Source organism: Phoenix dactylifera, chromosome 7 (genome assembly GCF_009389715.1).
Source record: "Phoenix dactylifera cultivar Barhee BC4 chromosome 7, palm_55x_up_171113_PBpolish2nd_filt_p, whole genome shotgun sequence".
In the NCBI taxonomy this organism is placed as follows: Eukaryota; Viridiplantae; Streptophyta; class Magnoliopsida; order Arecales; family Arecaceae; genus Phoenix; species Phoenix dactylifera.
Window position 1 is genome coordinate 8,615,866 of NC_052398.1, and position 13,351 is coordinate 8,629,216.

Sequence of the window (13,351 nt, forward strand, 5' to 3'; positions counted from 1 at the left end):
AGAAACTTACCCTGACAAAGGGTTGAGAAAGGGGGAAAGTTAATACATGAGGTTGCTCAGGAAAGGCAACAGTGATTTCGAGTTTCCCAATTTCCACATGTTATGAATTCTGAAATGCCAGTGAATGGTGTGAATATCATAGAGCATGTCTTTCCATTGGAATAAGTATTGAGAGGTAGGATGCTTATGATACGGACATCATCTAATTCCTTTACGGAGTGTCACCCTTGTAAAGCTGCCGTAAACTTGACTCTGGACATGGAGTATGGCCGTGAGTTGATCTTCCTTTATTTTTATAGAAACATGGGGTAAGGCATAGTAGATGTCGTGAGTCATGACGATTTAATTCTCAACATACAAAGAGCCGTGAGCTTGTTAAATAGATTGTGAGAAGGATTACAATTGAATTGTTGAGATCCTTGCTAAAAGTTACTTTGGTTCCTAGTGGAGGTGGTGGTTTCCCTGGTTGTCTCCACTCTGGTTGGATACCCCTTTTTTAGAAAAAATAAATTAAAATCATAATTTTGTTGCCTAATGACTGCAAGTGGTATTGAAGCGAGCCTCATATGTTTTATCTTTGGTTGGTGGTGAGATGTTGATACGAATGGTTAGATCCAAGATTCGTTGAATCGATATTGGAATCTGTACTAATCGGCGGGCGGGTCAGCTACGATATCGATTCAGTATCGTATTGACACACAATATGCTTAGGCGTGCCGGTTCGGAATCGGCACACCTTTTTTTTGAGCTTTTCAAATTTAATTAATTGGTAATCAATTTTTCAACCTTTTCAATAATTTTAAGTGTAATTGATATTTTTAATATTTTTTTGATGTTTTTTTGATGTTTCTATGATTTCAAGTTAACCTAAATTATGCGTTTTGTTGTTTTAAAATGATACAAAATATAAAATGATTAGTAAGATGTTGCCATATATAAGAACAACATGAAATATCTTAAAATCAACTCGTAAGGTAAAAAAATATAAAATAATATACATATATTTAAATAGTGATAGATCAGTATTATTGTCAATATCTAAAATTTCGCTCGAGTTGAGCGCATGCCCCTCATCGTAGATACTCTGGAATATCAAACTCAATTGTCAGAAGGACACCATCAGCCCAATCCCTCTAACTAAGCGATACCAGTTTTTGGTATGTTTATTTTATAAGAAACGCGCTCTGGGTTATTAAGCACTCTCAGGATCTCTGTAGCTGAAGCTTCTGACTCCTGAAAGGTATTCTTGCCTGACTGATTAAACGGGGCCCATTCCGAATTAAGCTGGATCAGCAAAATTCAAGCTTGAATAGTGGCTTCCGAATTGTCGATAGAATAGTAGGCCACCGGAAAGATGATGCCCTCAGACGCACGCATGTCTATATCTGTATCCGTATGGATCATAGGTTGCATGTGACTGCAGGTAATAGGATCCAATATTACGACTTGAAACGTGATACGTCTAGATTTTATTCCACGTGTGAGGTCATCTGTAGTGGCATCGTATTCTTTTGAATGATCTCGAAGAGTCTGTCTCCTATATGCAGTCGTATCCTCGCAGACTCTACTAGATTGTGCACCGTGGTTCCTTATTTTGTGTAAAATGTGTTAATTGGGACTCACTGTTGAATCGAAAACTACTCTGCGGCTGTGTCTCATAAACGGTCTCATTTTCTCCACTTTCTCTTCGGTCAACAAATCCATGACCACCAGAACTGCTGCTCTCAGTCTCTAAATTTTGAGTGAACTGGCTCCTTCTCTACACTCTCCGTGGAGCTGCAGGTGCTTCTTGTTTTTCTTTTTTGGTGTGCTGAGCAGCTGCCTGCTTACCCTTTGTCTCTCTTTGTCTGCTTACTCTTCGTGTCCCACTTTGTCTGGCTATGTTGGGAAGATGGATATCGCCTTCTTGACCAAGTCGATTGGATAATGTAGTGGCCTCGTCTAAGCATCTTTCGATCATATCTTTGAGAGGATGTCTCGGACAAGGAGTCATGCGAATGATCGGCTCTGAACCGTTGAGACGACCCGAGAAGTTTATAACAAAAGAAGGAAAGGGGGAGGCGGGCCGGTCCAAACTGGCCCGACTTGGTGCAAACCGGATGGTTCACATCAATTTCGAAACAGAACCGGCTAGCTCGGGACCAGCCCCGAATTTAATAAGCGAACCGACCTGGTCCCCCACTGGGTTGGCTCGGTATGGGCCGAACCGGGCGGTTTGGTCCGGTTCGGCCAACCTTGGTTAGACCCATGACAATTGTTTGGGTAGAATACTTTGTTCTTGTTAGGCTAGTAGGCCAGGAGTGCGCAAAAGATGGTGAAATTGCATATAGCTTTTTTGGCCTATGCACGATCAACTTTTTTGCATCTTCTACTTTAAATCAGCCCCGGCTTCATGCTTATAGGATCGGTCACCAGAAAGTTTAATCTAATTCATCCCTTATTGGAATTGTTGCTTTTACTTGCTTAAGTTTCTTTAATGATCACACAACAATCTCAGGTAATATGTTGTTCTCATCAAAATGCTTTTGTCATCTATTCCAGTCAGGCCGAAAGGAGACCGTTTTAGATTTGGCAAAGTTTGTTGACAAGGGGGTCCAGGTCAAGCTAACTGGAGGGAGACAAGGTTTGTTGTCTATGTTTACTATGTATTCCTAACTTTCTTAATTATAAGTTGATTGGTTTTGACAGTTTGTCTTTTAAAAGAAATGTGTATAAAAAACTCAGTTATCAGGATTTCTAGTTATGCAAGCATCTTCAATTTACTGTTTTCAACTAGATTGCTTGTTAACTTTGATAGAAGTAAACCGTAAGTATGATAAATCTGCTTTTCAATGCTTGTGTTTCTTTCTTTCTGCCCTTCTTCTTTCTGTCTGCTCAGTTTACGGGAGAAGTCAATGCCAAAATCTACTTTAGGACTGATGAAATTATTTGGTGACCACTTGCAAAAGTGTGGTCTTTCACTAGCCTCTGTCCCCTCTTATTTTAACACTGGTGGTGTTGGTTGCCTTCTTCTGTGGTTGCCTTATGCTAATGAACTATTTACAATCCTTCTACCACTTCACATGTTTTTCACATCCCTGTTCATCCATCCTTGATTCCTCTTTTTTTTTAGAGGTGCCTGTGTCACTTTTTTCATGTGCTGCTTTTTACATCTTCCTCAAGGAAGGACATTGCACATCTTGGTCTTTTGATTCTGAACTCCTTTTTAAATGACATCAATAGAAGGCATGCCATAATATTTCAAGTTTCCTTGAAATCATCCATTTTGGTGTTCCATAGGGTAATAAGTTGGTGTTTTCTGGTCTTGTTAAGAGAGAATATTCTAAGGTGAATGCTGATGATGGGCATTAGAAGTGAACCTTGGAAGAGATCTATTTAAGTGGATTCCCTGAGACCTGTCTGGTATTCTCAAGTTAATCTCTGATAATGGCTACCAGAATATGGTCCTTGTGGAATTTGTGGAGTTGTTCGTGATCACCTTGGTGAGATAATTATTACAGTGATAGTAAACAGATGAACATCAGATGATCAGATGAACGTGGCACATGTTCCTTGCTTCCAGAAGGTTGAAAACCTTTTGAAAACTTTAAGTTTCATGGGAGGAAAATTCTGATATTGGCTTCCTTAGAAGGAAAGTTCAGATTTTATATGACCAGCAGACGTGTCAAGTGAACTTAATTCTGTCATAGTTGAATTAGCAAGAAGAAGCAACTCTTAAGAGCAATCATACACATTCTTCTGCCCTAGTATTTTTTTATGGGTCTGATTGACTTGTTTCCTTTCTGGGTTGCTGTACCTTTTGTCAATGTAATTTGTTCCTGGTTGTTAAGTTCCTACAGCACCTATGGCATATATCCTGGATTATAAAAGAGTTGCTCATCTTTTCTCTCATTGTATTCAAAGTTATCTCCCTAATATGACTTAATAATTTGATCTCGATAGATCCTTGATAAACTTTATTGTGAATAATTCATGAATTCTTGCAGATGTTTTTCAGATTATTTTGATTGTCTTATTATGTTGCTGGATTCTGTTCATTGATTGGGATGATATCAGTACTAACATGGACTCTCTTCTTTATTTTATTTTATTTAAATTTTATTAAATTTGTACCAAGCTTTTGTTTAAAAAAATAGATTGAATATGAATCATAACTGCTGCCTCTTGTAGATTTCGTTTTCTATAATGTAAACTTAGCATTCTTGTTCAAATCAATTTTTTGCTGGTTTTTAAATCTCTTTATTTAGCATCTCCTTCAGCTAATTTTAGTTTAGTGCTTTCTCTCTCATCTGCTTTGCTTAACCTTCATGTTTAGCTGCACTTTCATCTGAAGCTTGTTAGCTTAAAGTATTTCTTGATGCTAGAGTTCTTACGTTATATTATATAGTAGTAGACACTTTGATTTCAGGACTTTGGTGAGAACTAATGGTGAAAAAGGATCAGAAAGCATCATAATACGAGCTGTCTGACCATTTGAATGTCTTATTGCAGTAACAGGAACTTTGAAAGGATACGATCAGCTGCTAAACTTGGTTCTTGATGAAGCAATAGAGTTCCTTAGAGGTATTTGATTTTTTGAGGGATGTGTCCATCAAAAGGCATCTTAGAGTTGCGCATTACCTTTTTTCATTCCTTAAATTTTTTCAGTAACTATATCACTAGGTTGTCTCAATGGGTTTTGATGGCAGCTGCAATTTTTCTTTTGAACCCTTGTTACTCCTCCTATGACTTGGGAGTACCAGGGAGTAGTGAACCTAAAGAAGCATACAAGTTATGGAGTTGAGAAATCCCCATTCTGTTTATGTTTTTTGGCATGTTGCTGGTGATTGTTACTTGACGTCATATTCTTGTTTCTTAAATTGTAAGTTCGTACATGTGTCATGGGTAATGATCCCTAGAATGACGAGTTTCATTTTCCCTACTGTGTTGACAGCTGTACTCCATAGTTAGGTCAGCTGCAGTGTTTTCCCCAGTGTTACCAAATTAACTATAGAAAAAAAAAGCCTGCTGTAATTACCTTCAAGTCATTGTTTTCTTTTCAGTATAGATTTTTAAGATCCTAACTTTCCCCATTACTATTATTTTTCTTGTTACTTGGTAGAATTTCCCTCAAGTTTCTTCTATAATTTTGGTTCCATTAACTCTGGATAAGAAACATGTTTTACCCTCCATCCCTGAACATTTTTTCTGAGTTACTCTTGGGTAAATATATCTTGGAAAGTTCAATGCTTAAGTGTAGTATTGAAAGTGGTGATCTTATTCATGCCAACCATTCTATCGTTGCAGATCCTGATGACCCACTGAAAACAACGGACCAAACCAGACGACTTGGCCTAATAGTATGCTCTTTTCCCTCTATTGTCTTTTGTGACTTCATTACTTCTTCCCTGGTTTTGTCTTTTTGTTTTAAAAATGTGACGTGACCATGTGGGGCATCTAAGAAGTATGTCCCTTTGGTGACTCAATGTCTCTGTAATTGGCCTAATAGTATGCTCTTTGCCCCCTATTGTCTTTTGTGACTTCATTACTTCTTCCCTGGTTTTATCTTTTTGTTTCTATGTCAAAAATGTGACGTGACCATGTGGGGCATCTAAGAAGTATGTCCCTTTGATGACTCAATGTCTCTGTAAATACCTACTTGTGTTGAGTTTGAGAGGTTACTAAAAATCATTTACACTCAAAATTGTTAGATTTCAAGATCTTTTTGTCCTATCTATAATTTTGATTCCTCTTAGTGGAAGAAAAAAATGATGCTTTTTGATGATGCTCTGTTTAAAGTACCAAGTTATCCTCTTTCAGGTTTGTAGGGGAACTGCGGTAATGCTTGTATCGCCAACTGATGGAACTGATGAGATTGCTAACCCCTTTCTTCAGCCAGAGGGGGCCTAAGCGGTTTGCTCAGCTATTCTTCCTTGAACTAACTGCCATGTAATCATATATTATTTCAACAGTGTGCTTGCTTGTGTTGGTTTTGCTATGCTAGGAAAGTTGGGTGAGAATTTTATGCAATATCCACACCTTTCATTGTCTTGGAATGTCATAGGGAGGATAATGCTAAAGCTTGGATGAACATTTCCTTTTGGTATTTCTTTTCTGTTGCTCTCTGTGCTTGATGTTTCAAAATATGAGAAACCACTTAAAATCATTTTCCTCTATTGTATGCTGATAAGTTATCATGGTTAGATTTAGATTTGAGGACTCGTTTTGTTCGAAAAAAAGAAGGAATAAAAGTATGGTCAACGAAAAAACAAAAAAAAAAATTTCTTATTTGGTTAAAGTTTTTAAAGAAGAGATTAGAAAGTGATATTTTTATGGAAATAAATTTTTCATGTTTGGAAAAGAAAAATTTATGAGAGATATGAAAAAGTTACTTTTTTACCGATTAAAAATTGGAGTCGTTTTTTTTTTTTTTCTAAAAGTATTTTTAAGCCATCAAACTTTATGGATAATATTTTTTTTATGAACGGTATAATAGGTATTTTATATATATTTTTTTTAGGAAAGTAAATGTTCAATCAAACATAAGTACTTTTTGAAAGTGCCATTTTTTAATGATCAAGTGAGGAAGTTTTTTTTTCTGTGAACCCAAATTTTAAGAAGATGCCGCATTGGTGCAAGAGTTTAACAATGTTGAGCTAACATCAAATAAGTGATGGCTATCCAAACATGTTATCGGTAATCCATGTTCTCAAATTGGGAGACATATATTCATCAATACAGCTCGAAATATTTTGTAGTCGTTGCGGAGATATTGTTGCTTCTGTGCCGTAAGAATCACCAAATATCTAGTTTCAGGGCCAGTGGGACAATTTTTTGGCTGGTTGTTGTCACATCACGTCGCACAATAATCCTTAAGGTGAACTATTGGGCGCGACTGTAGATTACCTGAGAATATGACTGCCTTGAATGGAATGCCAACAGAGGACTGGTGGGGGGGGGGGGGGGGGGGGGTCAATTTATTAAAGGAATCAGATGCTGAAGCTCAACTTGAATTGCATGTGGGGATGTTTTATGCTTCCTCCTCTACGCATGGATTGATATACTTGACAAGATGAGGACTTGGCAAGAAAAAACGACTGTGATGGGGTGGTTGGATACGCAATTCAGTGTCAAGAGAGAGTTTTCTTAATCCTCATTCCAGTTCCAGGAGAGGCATTTCAGATGATTGATATTTCAGCCAAGGATAGCACCCGGGTCCTTAACATTTCTTCGCGTTACAAAGGTAAGTCCTGTTGTGGGTCTTGACGCAATGTCTGTGAGTCTTATCATATTCATGACAAGGAGGAAAGTATTGAGACTATCAGTCGATCATGATGATTTAAAGTTTTGGTGTTTTCTTGTGGGAGATGTTGACAGGCGATGAGTAACATTTCGTTCTAAAGCATCATCACTGTATCTGTGGTCCTCTTCAGTGGAGTTGCTTCGCAAGATAAACCGAGAAAGAAGGGGGGTGGTGGGGCCTCACAGGCCAAACAAAGGAAGGCAAAAACTTCCAAAAACCAGGTCTATGGTACAATGGGGGTTGGGGCAGTTTGGTGTTTTGCTGCCTCGAGTGGGATACGAGGGCCTCACATCACCCTCTTCCCCACCCACGTAAACGGATGCAAGAGAACAAAAAGAAGGGGGTGCAAGGGCACTTTTATCTCTTTTGGACCCTAGTGGGTGTGGGACACCAAAAGGGATGAGGTCGCCAGGTGATTTATCGGAGGTTCTGCCATCTTCGAAGGGTGCTGTGCCCTCAAAATGGTTAATTTTATTTTTTCTTCTTTACTCAGCTGATCAATTTGTGGCACTCTGTGACAGATCTCTGTTGTCCATCTGCCTGCTCTATTCCGTGTTCTCTTTGAGTGACTTGCCGTCAAATGATTAAAATTTATTATTTTTTTAATTATTTTTTTTGCTGAAAATAATTTTTTTTTATAATTCGAGTACGAATACAACTAATAAAATTAAAAAATAACAAGTTTTCAAGTGCTCTCGGTAGCTCCCCCCTCCAGCTCCTAAGATGCCTCCAAGAGATGAAGAGGGGCACCCCTTTTTGGTCCATTAGCCATCCCGATTATTCACAACGAGACTTCTTTATGTTCCCTATGAGCATCTTCAACTTTTATTTTTGTAATTGGAAATGGCTCGGTTGCACCACAGCCTTACCATCTTGACAACGTTCGATGTACTTTGTTCTGCAAGAAATTTGCAGTTATTCTTTTGAATTCGCTGTGACACATTTGTATCTTGTCAGCGGTCAACTGCGTTTAAATTTGTAACTCCATTACTCGTGGAAGCCAAACTAAACTCTGGTTGCGGGGTTACTGTAGGACCCGTGTCCTTCAACTTGAGATAGCGAGAGAGCAAGCCTGCGGGCTCCCTAATCATCAATCAAGCTTCACGAGGTGGTAGGAATCTTGTCAGAGAAACTCCTGTAAGTGATATTCCACAGCTTTGATAAAATATAACTGGTGTCACAGAAAGGTAATCTACAATGCTATTCTCTCTACTCTTTAACCTGCAAAACTAAAGGCAGGTTAACTATGCAATATTTCATTGTATAATGAACCACCATCTCCCAGATTAAGTGTATTTTTTAATGAGGATCTTTTCCATATACCTCCTTTGATTATGTGTATAACAGCTACATATGATCTCGTCCGCCACAAACAAATGTTTGAAAAGTGGCTGATGAAGTATAAGAGTAAGATTTGCTCTCTAGATTTCAAAGTCGAGAATGAGGGATGAGATGGCAACAGATCCCTGCAATTATCAAGAAATAATAAACATTTGTCGAAAGAAATGGAGGAGTATTACAAACAACATGCTTGGATCCGGTAGAAGGCAAACGTGTCTTCCAAACGTGCGCACAGCAAACGTGTCTTCCAAATTTTTTTTGAAATACCCACTAAAAGTTATTCCTAATTACAACAAGCGTCCCCCACTGATGAAACCCGGCTCCGCACGGCACGGCCCCTCTTCCATTATGTACAACCCCAATACCGAGAGAAGGTCCACCGTTTTATTTTAAAAAGGAAGGTTAAAAAAGAACAGGTAGCCACCTAACGGTAACCGTCAGAATTCCGCCAGCGACACTGACGACGAGAACGGCGACGGCGCCGCCGGCGAGGTCTGCTTCCGCCGGATCCGCTTGAAGTAGGTCTGGATGTCGAAGCACCTGACGGCAGCGGCGGTCTCGTCAGAGAAAGGCGCGAGCACCTCCTCCTCCAGGTCCTCTAGTGGCGGGAGGAAGGGGGGGCGGTTGACGTCGGCGAGAAGATCCCACTGGACTCCCTGGAAGAACGCGTGGGCCTTGACCTCCTCCGCCCCGCCGGCGTACCCGAGTCGCCGGGTGGGGTCTTTGGCTAGGAGACGCGAGATGAGGTCGATGAGGTCGGTGCGCTGCCGTCCGGCGAACTCCGGCTGGCGGGTGAGGACGTTTCGGAAGGTCTCCTTCCGGTTGCGGCCGCGGAAGGGGGTTCTGCCGTAGGCCATCTCGTAGGTGAGGATGCCGAGCGCCCACCAGTCGACGGCGAACTCGTGGCCGTCGCCGCGGACGACCTCGGGGGAGACGTACTCCTCGGTGCCGACGAACGAGTGGGAGCGCTCGCACGCGGCGCTGGCGACAGGGCCGGAGATGCTGGGGCGGCGGCGGCTGACGGGGGAGACGCGGGCGGACTTGGCCTTTCTGAGCTGCTGCTGGAGGTGGACGCTGATGTCGGGGGAACCGCCGCCGGAGCTGGCGTGGCCACCGAACAAGATCCGGGTGAGGTTGCGGCGTCGGCGGTGGTTGTTAGGTGGCGAAGGGAGGGAGGTGGGATTGATATAAGGGACATTGAAGGCGGGGGAGGAGAAGGGGGAAGGGAGGGGTTTGGGGGCGAGGTGGCGGGAAAGGTCGAAGTCGGTGAGGGTGACGTGGCCGGAGGCCTGGAGGAGGACGTTCTCGGGCTTGAGGTCGCGGTAGACGATGCTGAGGGAGTGGAGGTGGGCGAGGGCGGAGACGATCTCGGAGAGGTAGAAGCGGATGGCGGCGGGGGAGAAGATGCGGTCGGAGAGAGAGTAGCGGAGGGCGTTGAGGTCGCCGCCGGGGCAGAAGGGGACGGCCCAGGCCAACAAATCCGGGGTCTCCAAGGAACCCAACAGCGAGGGGAGGAAAGGGTGGGGGGCCAGGCGGGAGAGGACGGAGAGCTCCCAGCGGGCGCGGCGGTCGGCGTCGGGCTTGGCGGTGGGGGAGTGCTTCTCCACCACCTTGAGGGCGAACACCGGCGGCCGTGAAGGGTGGGCCGACGGGTCGATGACCAGGAACACGGTGCCCATCGCCCCCCTCCCCAGGACCCGAACCGCACTCAGCTTGTCCAGGTCCAGCTCCATATCACATTAATGTGATCAATCTCGTTCAATTCCTCTTATATTGTACCTGAGTGTATTTATAGTTGTGTCTCCGGGGAGGAGGAGGGTGAGGTTTCTCGAGAGAGAGAGAGAGGTGTCCTTCCCGGGAGAAGGAATTTAGGAGGGAGACCAGGTGGAGGGGGAGGGAGAAAAATATGGCGATTTGGCTTTGGTGGAGTGACTTATATATATATATATATATATTCTTTTCAGGATTTATCTTTTTCTCTGTGTCTTAAAAATAATTAAGAGTTGATCATTTGTTTATGTAGTCTAGCATTCACTGTTTAATTATTTAGCCTCCTCTTGCTTTTATTAGCAGGAAGTCTTGCTTTATTTAGGTGGAATCCAAGGTCTCAGGGGGAAGTTACGGTAAATACTTACTTGGGTGATTTATTTTTTTGGCACGTGAGAAAGGTTGAGGGCGAAATGTTTGGCCTGCGAAAGTGAGAAAGGAAACTTTAACTTTATAAAAGGGAAATTGGGTTCAACTGTTCAAGTAGGAACGGAATGAGTTGGGTAGGCGTGTTCCATGCTTGACTCGTAGGAGGGATGGTAAAGATAAAGTTAAATAAAACGAGTTGAATGTGCTGGATTAGATAATTTTTTTTTTTTTTTAAGAAGGAAGATTTGTGAAGAGTTATATATATCTAGATCTGGTACTGAATGGATTTTACCATTTCCTACATCCGTCTCAAATGTGCTGTGGGTCGGATAAAACCCGTACATTAGAGTCGGGTCGGATTAGATATCCGATGAATTAGAGTGAAATATCATATGTAGGTTCGAGCATTACTTGCTAAAATAAAAAAGTAACATATAACTAGCTTGAGCAAATATTTTTGTTTAAAGATATAGATCATCACAAAAATGATGAGTTTTTTGGATTGCGACATCATCTAATTTTTGTGGAATAGAGAAAATATATGGCCCCACGAGGCAAGGGAACATGGAGAAGTTTGAAATCAAATGATTTAGAAAAGCGAAAAAAAAAATGTTGGTTCAAGTTTGCATGCTAAATTAAAAGCAAGCAAACAGCAATCAAGCTTGGTCATCTCCTGTGATCTCCAAACCAAATCCAACAGAAAAGAGCGACCAGGCTCGACACCAATGCCCTACAATAGAGTTATAAAATCCTTTCATGTAGGTGTTCTAATGTTTATTTTATGGTGGCGGCAATGCCCATATGTATTTAATATATTTGCCCACTTGTTTAATGCTTCATAATATTTTTAGGATTAGTCAATAACTAAGGGGATTAGAGCTAGAAGAGAGGTAGGATCGGCACGTGTGGGGACGAATTTGGTACATATAAATTTGGGATGGTTTGGTTGGATGGGCCGGGTGGGACAAAATAAGATAAGAAGCTCGGTCCCCATGCGTGCCCGACTCTTCAGCTTGTTCCTCAGCGGGGGCCAAACAAATCTCTCTAGATAGAGATAGAATCCATAAAGCTTCTTGATTGGAATCATTGCAGCCTTAAGTGAATGTGTCCTTGGTCGATCGATTTGGCTTTCACCTTTTCACATGTAATGCGAATCCAAGCCGAACCTGCAAGCACTAGTAGGGAACGAGAGAATGCAATTCTATGAAAAAGTAGAGAATAAACTACAAGAATGGTTGATAATAGATGATAAAGGAATGATTAGTTGATGCTCACTAATTAAAGTATTTCCTCAAGGATGGTGATTATCCCACGAGGTTCGGATGTCTATTTCCACGAGGTATTCCTTGAGGACCATAGCTTGAAATACAAGAAAAAAGCATGGTTTGTATGATTGTTTCAGAAAGGAATTTGAAAGAACTTAACTAATGTAATCTGACCCTGAAAGAACAAGATGTAAGGTGGTTTTTTAGTGACATTATTTGGTTTTACCTAAGATCAAACCTAAACTATTGGAAATCAAATCGACCGACTTCAAGTTACTCGAAAAAAGACCTTTGTCGATGTTGTTTTGTTAAAATCCTCTAAACCCTAAAATGCTTGATGTACCGGCATCGAAATAATAAGTTGACTTCTATCCTATGATTAACAGCCTATGAACAAAATCAGCATGACCCAGACAAGTCATAGGTCTTCACTTAGGTTTTCTTTTGTTTTTGTTTTTTCATTTAGCAATCATTCTTAATTCATGTTTGCTAAATAGGTGATCAGCCCACACTCACTGCACGCACTGCTTGGCTTCTTCTGAACCTTTGGCACTTGCAAAAGTCATCTGCACGCCTCGTCTCATAAACTAGCGTTAATGGAGTCAATTTGCTTGATTCGGATACAACATATGAATCAAGCCAGGCCTCGACAAGATCTAGGTGTAATTTATCAAACTTGAAGCTCAAAATATCCCCATGACACCCGGTTACAGGTTCAAAGGTGTCCTATTTTATTAGTGGCTACGGTTTTAAATTTCACTCTAATGGTGGAAAGGCACCAAGAAACACCATCTCTAATGTTAAAGTCATTTTAAAGCAGTAGACATCTGGCATCTGTAACTCACTACGAGACATAGTGAGCTCAACTTTGCTTAAATCGATTGTTATCTATTATTTAAATTCAACATTGCAAGTCACTTTAAGCTGGTGACCTTTTCTAATGGTTTTATAATTGCCCCCTTGATTTCAGGCTGAAATTGGGTGATCTCCTGTTAATTTATCATTCTCTATTCCTCTTTTGTCTTGTTTCTTCTTTTCTCGAACCTTAGGAATTGATGTATGATCATCTGAACAAAGGCTAAATGGGTCCATTTCTTGAATTGTTAGAACTATTTGGAGACTACCTCTGTGGTGTGACAACTGACCCATAGCCACAGCATAAAACTGATGCATCCTACATTGGGCAATATAAGGATTCTATGTATATTATAAAGTAGTTGTGTTCTTCCTCATTCCACCCCTTTTTGAGCCAATGGAGTTATGGTTTTGGATTTGTATGATAGATGAACTAGATTTCCTACTTAAGGGGATTAATATTAAAAAAGCA

The 13,351-nt window shown here is 41.1% G+C and overlaps 2 protein-coding genes across 2 annotated transcripts; one reads left to right on the forward strand and one right to left on the reverse strand.

Annotated features, from left to right (window-relative positions):
- Positions 1-2,487: 2,487 nt before the first annotated feature.
- On the forward strand, positions 2,488-6,145 carry LOC120111340 (sm-like protein LSM7). The gene is made up of 4 exons (XM_039128204.1): positions 2,488-2,623; positions 4,492-4,563; positions 5,287-5,339; positions 5,800-6,145. The coding sequence occupies exons 1-4, from the start codon at positions 2,503-2,505 to the stop codon at positions 5,887-5,889; spliced, it is 336 nt and encodes a 111-aa protein (XP_038984132.1). The 5' UTR covers positions 2,488-2,502; the 3' UTR covers positions 5,890-6,145.
- Positions 6,146-8,708: 2,563 nt separating this feature from the next.
- LOC120111341 (serine/threonine-protein kinase UCN-like) lies at positions 8,709-10,526 on the reverse strand. The gene has a single exon (XM_039128205.1). It carries the CDS (start codon positions 10,354-10,356, stop codon positions 9,061-9,063), a length of 1,296 nt encoding a protein of 431 aa, XP_038984133.1. The 5' UTR covers positions 10,357-10,526; the 3' UTR covers positions 8,709-9,060.
- Between the last annotated feature and the right edge of the window lie 2,825 nt (positions 10,527-13,351).